Consider the following 12,769-nt stretch of genomic DNA (forward strand, 5'->3'; position numbering starts at 1 on the left):
ATCGCTCGTCGTGCCAATGGGCACGTATTTCGAGATAGTAGTTTAGGGAAAATGGGAAAGGTTTTAAACAGGATGGGTGTTAGTATACCATTTCGAGAACACAAATTTCACTTTGGTTTTGGCTTAGCTATATATATCTACATCGATTTTGAACGCATGTCGTTTTCTAAACAGTGGGGTTATTATATGTTGTTTTCAAAGATAACAAAACTTTATTTTTGTCCACTCACAATTTTCTATTTTGCTCCCCAAATAGTATTTGATTTGAGCCGAGTCTTGTACTTCCAAGCCCCGACTTCCAGTAGGATAATCTTTATCTATTTTTATTTATGTTGAACTTTGTTTAGTTTGTAAACTAAAATTCTTTAGATATGCTTCATTATCACCCATGCTATGGTTGTATGTAAGGCCGGAGGCCTATTATGTAAATTGCATGAATTTACATTGTGCATACTGCTGTTGAGATTATATCATTGTGTTTTAACAGGTTGAAAAATTTGCGAAATGTCCGTTTTTCAAGGGAGACTCTGCCGAAATTTCGGCAGAAAGTCTTGTCCCTCTTAGTAAGTGGGCCCAAAATCAAATTGATGTTGGAAATACCACAGGATCCATTGTGGATTCCGAGGAATTAGGGGCAGGTCCTGTCAAACATAGCACCATACACAAAGTGAAACCCTTTCTTTTCTTTTTTGCGCTAGGATCAAGCTAGAATCAACACCATCTTTATAAGTTACAAAAAAAACAAAAAAACAAAACACCCTACAACGGGAAAGATACAAAAAAAAATTAAAAAAAAATAAAAACGTTTCAAACACTAAGTGTAGCCTACTGGAGCTCAGCCAAAATTGACACATCATTACATGCAAAAAAAGGGTGGAGCCAAAAGTGGTAGGTAACGTCCAGACAGGTGTTGGTGGAGGAAACCTGCGCCAGAGAAGTTTTACCAAAACGCCTAATACCAGAGGGTGTGAAGCCCCTTGTTTTTCCAAATTGTCCTTCTAGAATTCTCGATTTCATGTATAAATTAACTTAAGCACACCTTGCTGGTATGTGTGCAAAGCTACCGCAAGCTGGTTACTATTGAGTATTCTAAGGTATTTCTAATTACCAAATAGACTTCGCTTCCATAGAAAGAGACGATGGCGAATTCATCAAACAGATCTGAAAGCCAAGAAATGAAGGCATCTTTGGGAGGTACAATTATCAATAACCCTACCTTTCGATAATTTTGTGATAATTTATTGCTTAATCGCGAGCTTTGATATATTTAATCGAAAGATTTTTCTTTAATGTATTTTCCTATGTGAATCATGATGAATCATCTCGATCTTTGCGTTTCAAATTTTCTTAAATGTCCGAAAATTAATTCATGTGTTTGTTTATTATAAAGCAAAGTGAGTTTTTTTCAATTCTTAAGCCCATATAATCTTTTTATACCTGACTTCTTTGCTTGAGCATGATTTTCAAAAGCCCCCAAATTCATAGGATGGGTAACCATAAGTTTGAACTCAATCTACGAATTAATTTGGAAAGGGTAGAGCCTTCTTGCACACCCAATTATCTTATGAAACTCCAAATTGAGTACTATAATTTTTTTATACTCACAGTTGGAGTGGGGTGTGCCAAAAGATCAAATGGGAGTGCTAAAGCTATATCCTTCGAAAAATGACAACTAAGCATAAGATTTATTATTTCTAAAATTGAAAGGGGAAGAAAATGGAAAAAGAAGAAAATGTAGTTTTTTTTTTTCCCTTTTAATGAATATATAAAGAAGAATATAGATGATAGTACTTTTCTTTCTTTACGTTTTTCCTTTTTTTATTATTCCAATACTTTGTTTATAAAGAAATATATTATGTGAATGTTATACTCGATACATTGTATGTATAGCCTCAATGTACGTATATGGTAATATACATTACAACTTAGGCCAACGAATTTAACATTCTATACATAGACGGCACAAAGATAGCAATTTTGATTCATTAGCTAATTATTTATATCACCAACACACATGAGAAAATTTTCTATCCTTTTATATCACTTTTCTAAGTTTTCCTGAGCAAATTAAAGTTCATATAGCCCTCCTAAGAAAATGAAGCGTGATGTATTATTGACTATGATGTTTGTGATTGCTGAACACCAGGGTGCAGTGATGTATTATTGCCTAACCGAGCTCAATCAGCTCAACAAGTTATACCACCTCCCCAAGGAGCTCAAGCTGTAGATGGTCGCTTTGACCTAAATTTATTGCCTGAGGAGGAAGAAAAAGACCAACTAATGGTGGCGGCTGATGAACCACCATTGACCGATGATCAACATCAACCACCACCCGCAGCATATCAAGATCAACCACCACCAGCCACGACTGATCAAGATTCACCACCAGCTTGGGCTGATCAACAGCAGCCACCACCAAGTGTGGCTGATCAAGGTCAGCCACCAGTTGTGGAAAGTGGAGATCTACAAAGACCAAAACGCGGTCGAGAAAGATCTGGGCCTTCTGGTTCGATCACAATTGACATTGATAGGCCAGATTGGTTGCCTATTGGGTGGGGGGTCTCTGCCTCAATGCGCCTAAATGGTCGGACTACTGGTTTCGTTGACAAGGTAATAAAACAAGTACTAGTACTCCCTTCATATTATATAATTAATTCCCATATGTAACTCTTCAATATATATGTAATTGCTTCCATACGTGGGCCAAAACTAACGTTGTTCATGCCTTAACTTCGTTGTGCAGATTTATATAAGCCCGGAAGGAGAAAAGTTTCGGTCTAAGAAGCAAGCTCTCCTTTCGATTACAAGAAATAATGGTGAAAATAATAATTTGTAATGAAAGGTGCATTTCTTTAGAAACATATTATTTTGAGATTAATGGAGTGTCTATTAGAGGTTAATCTTGAAGTTTCCTAATTTGAGTTAAACTCCTTATCTGGTTTCTATGATCAACTCCTCATCTATGTATATACATACATAGAGAGAGAGAGAGAGAGAGAGAGAGAGAGAGAGAATTAAGATCCACAAAATATGAACAAAAGGAATAAATTTGAAGCCTTGAGACAGTGCATACTCAAATTTGTCCCCAGCGAATTGCATGGACAAGGAACCACATGAGACAGTGCATAACATCATCCAACCCCTTGATACAACAACCCTTGCTATGAATCTAGCCCAACGACATTACCACAATCCTTCCCTGCCTATCAAATTAAATCCTCTGCTGCCATTTAACCCAATCACACCATAATTACTACCCTTCGACAGGGATTTTCCATGGGTGTTACTTATTTTACATAGTCTCAATGCCATATATTTTTCATTTTATAAAGGACTTGTTTTGCATATAATTGGGTTTTGAATTTTGCAGAAAATGCTATGGGCCTTTTCACAGTTGGGCTATTGATCTTGTTTAAAGGCTTCGTATATATTATGAGGATTTTAGTTAAGAACTTACTTAACTTACGAACAGGTTCTGGTAATTAAATATCTATACAGATTCAATACAGTTGGTTATAGAAAAGACATTGAAATGATTTTTTTTTTTTTTAAGGACCTTCTTTATTGAGAGGGGCGATAATATATTAAACTCACACACTACACGGATGCTAGGACTCGAAACTAGAAACCTTTCCTAGGTGACATTGAAATGAATTAATAAATCCTGCTAAGATAAGCATCAATGCCTTTGGACACGTTAATTGCCTTATCTGCATAGTCCTTTGGATCAGGTGCATTTCCATTTGCCTTCTCAAATTCCAACGTCCATTTTACTATGCTGCCCCCATTGCCTGCTTTGACAGCTTCAATTTTAGCCTTGAAGCTCTTATAGAGTTTCAGAATATCTCCTTCAAGGAAAACAAAGGTGATCGATGTATTTTCATCACTGCAGCTTGGATTTTAATTTTTGCTGTAAGTGGACCTCCTCCTCTACGTACCAGGTAATTACGCAGTAAATTAGCATGACAGTCTTAGAATTTTACTTTGTTCAAAGTTAAATTATGAATGTTTTAATTGATTATGTTTTTGACTATAATTAACGGTGAATAAAAATAATGCTATAACAATTAACATTCTAAGTGTTCTTTACACCACAAATGAGGATCTGCTATAGAAGCATTAAGGTCTATTTGATTGAGATTATGAATGACATTTGATACTTGTTTGTGAAAAATGTTGGGGACTTAATGTGGCTCACATCTTTGAGTCTTCTTTAAAAAGATTAAATAGGTCCCAAGGGTTTTAACATACTATTTATTTTAATGAAAGATATTATCAAATAAGGGTGAGACTAGGAGATAGACTTAAGGCCCAAATCTCAGATTAAATTACCAACTAGTCTTTGTTCTAATGGTATTTGTCTCTAGCTAGTTGAAGGAGTCTTATGTTGGAATCACATGAATGACAAGGACGATATATTTTGTTTCTCATGATACTGGGGTTGACTAATCTCAGCTTGAGTGGATAAGTAGGTTTAAGTTTCTTCATTTGTTATAGAGGGAATTGATTAATGGTTTCAGTTGTTTGTTGGTGTTTATGCTGATAGTTGGCATCCTTATCATGTCTGAACAAAAAAATTATATATCACTCATGTAGCGATCTTCAGTAGATAGGAGCTGCTCCTATTTAAGAGTGATGTATGTGGCTTGTAATAGCTACCTCTCGATTCTGCCCGATAGGTATGGATTCCTCCATGAGTTTGAAATTTTTTGTTGAAATAGACATTTTTGAAATTTGAAGAAAAAAAAAAGCGGCATAAGATGCTCCCTTGAAACCACCCTTTAGATTTATACAAGTCTCAAGTTTTTTCAGACTATTACGGGCATTTGGGGTTTGACCAATTTGACGTGGCTTAGTTGGTAGATGAGTCAGTTTCCTTTCATTTTCTGGGCAGTCTCCAAGAGTCAGTTTTCGTTCTTGTGTGTGGGGGTGCCAGTAGTGAGAAAAGGGGTTTTTTTTTTTTTTACTTTAATGATATAAGGCCATTGAAGAAAGAAATCTCAGTAGAACATGTTTGAGTTCATTCTTATGCATGCTATACCACACAATTCAGGTTCCTTTGGGTCTGGCAGTCACATGGTCGGCTGCTTTCCTACTAACTGAAGCCGGAGCATATGGCTACAAAGGTTGTGATATAAATGTACCTGCATCAAACATAATATCTGAACATTGCAGAAAGCATGTTTCGAGGATGAAGCACTGTCGAGTTGATACTTCTCATACTCTCTAAGATCCTCCCCGTGGTTTAGGTTTCCCTGTCCGTTAAAATGGGGTGAAAGATATGCTGGAAGGCCACACAGAAACAGTGGTTGTGGTATTATATTTTATATTGAATGACTAGTACATTATATAACAATTACAAGAGTCCAGATAAGGACACAACACTACCAAGATAATTACATGGAAATTACACGTGAGATAATGATGATACAAGATAAGCTTATACTGAGGTTTAGCAGCTAACGTTTATCTATCACACCCCCCGAAGCTAACGGGGCAGCACATGATAGGAAGCTTGGCAACGAGGAGCTAAAAACGATTGGAAGAGAGGCCTTTAGTGAAGATGTCGGCAACTTGATCATGAGTAGACAGATAACCAACTTCCAGTTCCTTGCGCACAACTTTTTCACGGACATAGTGATAGTCCACTTCAACATGACAAGTTCGAGTGTGAAAAACATGGTTGGAGGCCAAAGAGATGTACTGATGTTATCACACCAAAGTTTAGGAGGAGCCATAGAAAGATGAAGATCACAAAAGAGAGAACGAAACCAAGAGATGGCAGCAATAGTATAGGCCAGTTGTCGGTATTCAGCTTCAGTGCTGGAATGAGAGACAACACCTTGTTTCTTGGAACTCCAAGAAACCAAATTGGACCCAAGATAAACACAGTAACCACCAGTGGAGCGACGGTCATCCTGGTCACCAGCATAATCAGCTTCAGAATAGGCGGTAAGAGAAAGATAACTTGACTTGTAAAACAATCCGTGACCTAGGAGGTAGCGTAAGATGTGTTTCACTAGGAGCCAATGAACAGTAGTAGGCTGATGTAGAAATTGGCACACCTCTTATTAACATCAAAGGCAATATCAGGACGGGTGAGAGAGAGATATTGCAAGGCGCCCACAACACTAATATACTGAGTACAATCCGCTAGAGGTTCACAGTCCTAAAAACTCAAACGATGGGCATTGACAGTCGGAGTGGACACGGGTTTAGACTTCTTCGATATCTACTTTAGATGTTGAAACTAGCAAAGTAATAACTATAATAGTATAGCCTGTCGGCAATACTTGGTAATTTTTTCCCCAAAAAATCGTACTGCCGTGCGGCTATACTTGGATTAAATTTATTTATTTTTTTAAACAGTATCGCCGGACGGCTATACTCGGGTTTTCACTAATTTTTTTTTTAAAATAGTACAGCCGCTTGGCATTATTTGTTTGACACATGGCACCTACTAGGCTGGTCCTTTTTCATTATATATATAGTATAGCTGAGCAGCTATACCCGTTTATTTTTTAAAAAAATAAAAAAATAGCTATACTTATTTCGACACACGGCGCCTAATAACTAGGTTGGTCCTCTTTTTTGCCCAAATAGTATAGCCGCACGGCTATACTATTTTTGAAATTTTTTTTACAAACTGAAAATTTTGCCGCCACAGACCTGTGCCGACGAACATTCATCGGGAGAAGTTTTTTAATTAATTAATTAATTAATTTTAATTTTTAAATATATAAAATTAGTTTCTTTACTTTTAAAGAAACACCACCGACGAAGGGAGAAATTATACAATGGTACGGATGTACCACGTCAGGATGTGATACTTCCATTCAAATACTGCCATGTGTCTATTTTAAAACAGAAATTAAATATTTGTTTACAGCTGGACTTATATTATGAAATAAAATTTGAAATTTAAAAAACAGAAAAAGAAAAAAAAATTATTCCCAACCGCCACCCCTTCCCTAAAACCCCACTGCGTTCCAAATGCCATCCCTCTCTCTTCCTCTTCCTCCCTGTCTCTTTTCCTCTTCACCATTGCCACCGGCGTCCAAACCCTCATCTTCTTAATTCCCCTTTCTCTGAAATTGATCATGACAACCTTTGCCATCATCATACTATTTCCAAACCCATATCCAATACTGTAACTCCTTGGTAACAATTACTTCAATCAATACAATACAACAATTCTCTCAAAGGGTCTCTTTGTTTTGCATTCACTGTAACATTTCCCAACCATTAACACAAACACCAACGCTTCCACTATTCCATTTCATCATCATCATAATCATCAATACTAGTTTTCTCTACCTCTCTTTAAACTCCATTACCTACAATTGGTTCATGGAATGGATTCCCACATTTGGTAATGTCAGGAAAGTAACCAGGAGATTTCACATTGTTTTCTTTCTCATGTTTGTTTTGAGTAGGAATGGAAAACAAAGTTTGTATAAATTTTCAATTATACCCATATTAAATCAAATAAAAAAAGAATGCATTTAATGATACGTTGTAATTATAAATTTTACATAGGGACAAAATAATCATGAAAATTGAATGTTGGCTCATTTTCCCAAACTTTCCCATGAGGAGGGAAAACAAAACCCAAGTTAAGAGGAGGGCTTCACTTTCCCCCTTACTTTCCCATGTGCCAGACAACCATTTCTCATGCCTGGACTTACCAAACATGGGAAAGTAATTAAATTCCCATTCCCAAGCCTCTTTTCCCATGAACCAAACGGGGCCTAAGGGTTGAAAAGGAAAAGGAAAAAGGAAGAGGAAGAGGAAGGGAGATGGGTGACAGTCATGACAGGTAGTGTGGAGATGGGTGGCGGTCATGGCATGTTTTTGGGATTAGAGGTGTTGGGTTCAGGAGGGGTTGCTGTTGGGAATTCTCTTTTTATTTTTCCTTTGTCTTAAGTTTTTCAATTTTCTAATTTTATTTCATAAGATAAAATTAAGAAATAAATCTGGCTGTAAAAAAAAAGTTTTTTTAAATTTTAAAATGAACACATAGTAATATTTGAACGAGAGTATCACATGCTGACATGATACATCTGTATAATTCTATAATTTCTCCCGACGAAGGGACCTAACCAAAATCTGAACATAAAAAAGAACCCCCAGTCTCGACCTCAACCTGATCAAAAGCTTGCCTGGAGCAATATTGCAAGGCTTCACGGATTGCATCAGCCTCCACTAACAGCGCTGAATTTGCCCGCAAATTGCCAATACCTCTCTCTGAAGATTACTTTCTGTTCCTTCCACCTTAAGCACCTACAGATCCACAGCAAGGTACCTACCCGCACTGCATCCTCGTTGCTATAATAATATCATACAACAAAGTTTAATTTTCTATAACTTTACATATTATATAATTTATATTTTATTTATGGGTTTTGAATTTTGAGTGTCCAGGTGTCAACTTTACCAGTTTTACTACTGCCCCTATTCCCTTCAAACTAGCACAGCATTTGTAGGTTAGTATTTGTGAAGCAGTGTGGTGCCGTTGGATTCTATTGGCGTTTCTGATAATTGTGATGAGCAGTGATGGGTGGGACGAAGGGTCAAGTGATCTTCATGTATATGCTTTTCTTTAATTTGTTTTCTTTCCATGATCAGCTTAGAGCTCTACTTTCACGAATGTTGGATTCTCAATGGAAAAAGAAAAAGAAAGGTATTCACACCGAGTGAGTGAGATCTGCAATGTGGAATGTTGTATTTTCTTTTCTTTAGTATTTAGATGATCCCTAAATATCTTGATTAACTATTTGTGCATATTCGGATCTATTTGTCTTGAATTTATATGCAACGTTTGAACTGTGTATGCATACATGCCTTTCAATGATGAAATCTGGATGAGATGAGTTATGTATCTTTTGAATACAAGCGATAGTCTACATTACAAGGAGTAGGGGTGTTACTAAGATATCATAGGGGTTCAAATTTGAAACCACTTATCAGCAAGTCAATGTCTTTTTTCACCAGGACCCACTGGCATTGCATATATCTAGCTTTTGTTTGAAAGCTTGGAAGTTCTTACGTAGCATAGATCGGCCAAAGTGTCTCAGAGCCCAGAAAGGTCAATTGACTTCATGAAAACACTTAGCAGAATAATATTTTAAATGTAGAAGAAGACTATCAAGAATGGGTTCTTATAAACCTCGAAATAATTAAGGTGAAAAATAGGAATACAAGAGTGATTCCTTAGATAGATGGATTTTGAATAATAGAGTTATTTAAAGGGGCAAAACCCAAAATTTACATAAGAGAATGAAAGTATGGTAAGGATACAATCGAGCAAGAAAATAAAAGAATTAACCAAACAAAGAAATAAAAGTCAAATAAATAATAAAGACTCGATGAGTGGTGACTGAGATAATTGACAGGAATTAAACAAAGAGCCTTCAAGTCAAATTTGAAACTCAAACTCAAATTCAAATTCTGCAATTTGGGTAGGGAAAAAAAACTAAAAATCAAGTCCTATATTAATTTAATTATGCCCCTCTTTATTATTATTATTATTATTTTAAAAACCAACTTAATTGCAACAAATTCTCAGTATTTTCATATGAAAGAATACAAACCGATTCCCAACGTTACTCTTCTTTATATACGAAATACAACTCTTCCACAATAAAGAGTTTGAATTTGAGAAAATAAAAACTGCAAACCCTTCAGAATTTCCAAATGAAAAATTGATAATATCATAAATTTGTTTGGAAACCCAAGCTTGGGGGACACTCCAAATTTAGTTACCTATTTTAGTTACCTTACGTATAAATCCATTCTCATAAAATTGTTTCCAATTATGATTAATTGTTTCCAATCGAATATTAATGTAGGATAGCGTGTTGACTTGGGAGACAATCCAAAGAAAAGGAAACCAGCATTGACAGGGCACTTAAGAATTTGTATGTATATACGTTCACAACCTCTTTTTCAGCACTTTTACTTATTCATTTTATTTAGAGGAAATCGAACCCTCTGTTTATCTTATTTCCCCAGTTTATAATGGGGAAAAGGAAGATCGACATCAAGAAAATAAACAACAAGAACTACCTAAAGGCCACTTTCTCAAAGCGGCGCAAAGGACTCTTCCGCAAAGCCACTGACCTTTGCTGCTTGTCTGGTGCCCAGATTGCGATTATCACCTTTTCGCCTGGTAACAAGGCCTTCATCTTTGGACAACCCTCCGCGGAAACTGTCATTGATCGATTTCTTGGCGAACAAGCTTCATGTACAACGGCTGATCATGATGATGAGGGCATTGGACCCGTTGAGGGTGAGGATGGTCATGAAGATTTAGAAGCCAATCATGATGAAGAGGATATTGGATCCGTTGATGCTGAGGATAGCCATGAAGATTCAGAAGCCCATCAAGAAGAAGAGAAAGAAGATGAGGCTGGTGGGGATGGAGAAAAGGTCAGTGTATGGTGGGATGAGCCTATTGATGAAAATTTAGGACTAGATGAACTTAAAAAGTACAAGGGTTTGCTAGAATGTTTGAAAGAGAATGTGGCTAGTAAGTTAGATGAGAGGAATAAAAGAGAATTTTACACCAAGGATTATTTGGCTATGCTTAATTCAGAGATCGGTTCTACTTCTACTACTTGCCAAGAAAGAGATCTATGCGATTAGTTTTGTTAGTTTTTGTTTTTGTTAGGAAACTCTAAATCATCAACCCTTGTGTTCTTGAATAGAGAATTTTGTATTTACTCTTGAAGCCTTTGATTTCATTTAATTTTGTAAAATTGTTCTTTCATCTTCTAGTTCTAAGGTAATTTAAATTGTTATTCTGATATAGTTCCTGTCCTTTTGTTGTTGAAGAAATTAATAGTACTAGGGCTCGGTTTGGGATTGCCTTTTTTGGTCACCAACATGCTTCATTTTAAAGTTCAGCAGTATAAGGTGTTTGGTAAAAGTAAAATATTTGACAGTAGCTTTTAAAAACATGTTCTAGGTTGCTTTTCAAATTAAGCTGTTTTCAAAAGAACAGAGATGAACCTTTAATGAATTTTTTTAATTCCCAAAATACCATCATTAATTTTTTAAAATGACACCACCTCCACTTCCACATCCAACACCACCGCCACCATCACATCCTCCTCCACCACCACAACCACCACATCCTTCTCCTACACCACCTCCTCCTCCACCACGACGCTGTTACCGCCATCGCCACCTCTTCCTCAACCTCCACCACCTCTACCATCACCACCACCACCACCACATCCTCCTCCTCCACCTACCACAACCACCACATCCTTCTCCTCCACCACCTCCTCCTCCACCTCCACCACCACCACCACCACACTGTTACTGCCACCGCCACCTCTTCCTCAACATCCACCACCACTACCACAACCACCACCTCTGTAATGCTTTACGTTTTTGTTTCAACGAATTCATGGACACCTATCTAAGAATTCTAAATCCTCAACATTTTTTGTACTACTATTCCTCAACATTTTTTGTACTAAAATGCTTCAATGAGCGAGCAGTGTACAAGATATGGGTTATACGAAACAAGCCTTTAGATGTAAGAAATATATATCTAACAATGGCGCACAAGAAGAAAATCTGGACATTCAAATAAGAGAAGCGTATCATTTCAATATTTAGTTACACATGTCACCAGAATCAGTTTTTTTTTTCTTCCTTTTTTTATTCCTAATGCCCTCTTTCTTTTGGGTTTAAAAGTAACTTTACAAGCCTTGTCAGCTCTTGGAAGCTCTAAGCTCTTAATAAATCTTCTGTTGCCATTGATTTATTGGTCTGATTCTGACACAGACCCGCAAAAATGGGCTTTGCCGCTAGAATTCTAATCACCGGCGCAATTCTGATGCCTGCAGATGTGGTGGTGTTTAGTTTTCCGGCTACCCTCGCCCTATAGAGAGCTTTTCCTAATAGCCACCGAGTGGAGTTGAGTCAACTCAGCGCTTGGGATAGACAGGGGTGTCAAACGGGCGTGTCGGCCTAGTCCGACTCGTTTAGAGTCAGCCCATTTAAGAAACAGGCCGTGTTGGGCCTGTCCAAATTTGACTTATGTTTTGTATTTTTTGGTAATTTTTTTACAAGTTTATTTATATCTTTTTTACAATTATGCATATACTAATAAGATTTATTATAAGTTATAGAAAAATAAAAAAATAAAAAAGAAAGAAGTCAGTAACTTTATTTAAAATACATTTACATAGAAAATGGCAAGATTATTGTTTGGGTTTTAAAAATTGAAACTTGAAAAATAAAATTATTATTTTATATATAAAGAAAACATTAAAATTTAATATATATATATATATATAATTTTAGAGAAAAGAAAGATATTAAGATATAAATGTAAAAATATTATGTATTATTTTTCTTTAAAATAAGCATAATTTAATAAATGGGTCGGCCCGTTGAATTCCAGGCCGGCCTGGTCCGTTGGACTTAATTACCTCGTTCCGGTATGGCCGTGAGCCTTACTTAAGCGGGCCATACTCGTGCTGTGCTAGGGCCGGCTCGGTCCATTTGACACCTCTGGGATAGAGTTGGGCATGGAAGAATGCTTTAGTCCTCTAATGGTATCGTAGAGTTACCTGTTCGGGGAAGCCTTGATTAGTTCATCAATGGGTAATTTGTCACCTTTTGTGCTTTGTTTTAATGGTTTTTAGTAAGGCTGGCATCATTCCTGGGGCCAACGTCTACTATTTAGTTTTGCTTTGAGAGAAGCGGGGAAAAAAAAAAAAAAGTCTCATTTTCTGCAAGTTTCGTTGCC

At 36.7% G+C, this 12,769-nt stretch overlaps 2 protein-coding genes across 2 annotated transcripts; both read left to right on the forward strand.

The window, feature by feature from the left end:
- The first annotated feature begins 347 nt into the window (after positions 1-347).
- Positions 348-2,882, forward strand: LOC117632750. Its single transcript, XM_034366314.1, has 3 exons — positions 348-1,194; positions 2,147-2,610; positions 2,744-2,882. The coding sequence occupies exons 1-3, from the start codon at positions 1,140-1,142 to the stop codon at positions 2,834-2,836; spliced, it is 612 nt and encodes a 203-aa protein (XP_034222205.1). The 5' UTR covers positions 348-1,139; the 3' UTR covers positions 2,837-2,882.
- Positions 2,883-10,005: 7,123 nt separating this feature from the next.
- On the forward strand, positions 10,006-10,647 carry LOC117633126 (agamous-like MADS-box protein AGL62). Its single transcript, XM_034366815.1, has one exon. It carries the CDS (start codon positions 10,021-10,023, stop codon positions 10,645-10,647), a length of 627 nt encoding a protein of 208 aa, XP_034222706.1. The 5' UTR covers positions 10,006-10,020.
- The last annotated feature ends 2,122 nt before the right edge of the window (positions 10,648-12,769 follow it).

Source organism: Prunus dulcis, chromosome 6 (genome assembly GCF_902201215.1).
Source record: "Prunus dulcis chromosome 6, ALMONDv2, whole genome shotgun sequence".
Classification (NCBI taxonomy): Eukaryota; Viridiplantae; Streptophyta; class Magnoliopsida; order Rosales; family Rosaceae; genus Prunus; species Prunus dulcis.

Bases quoted from the DNA above. Each gene is read 5' to 3' on its own strand.
- LOC117633126 (XM_034366815.1), top strand. From the start codon at position 10,021: ATGGGGAAAAGGAAGATCGACATCAAGAAAATAAACAACAAGAACTAC.
- LOC117632750 (XM_034366314.1), top strand. From the start codon at position 1,140: ATGGCGAATTCATCAAACAGATCTGAAAGCCAAGAAATGAAGGCATCT. The intron at 1,195-2,146 runs GTACAATTATCA...GCTGAACACCAG, and splicing joins AATGAAGGCATCTTTGGGAG to GGTGCAGTGATGTATTATTG. The intron at 2,611-2,743 runs GTAATAAAACAA...TTCGTTGTGCAG, and splicing joins CTACTGGTTTCGTTGACAAG to ATTTATATAAGCCCGGAAGG.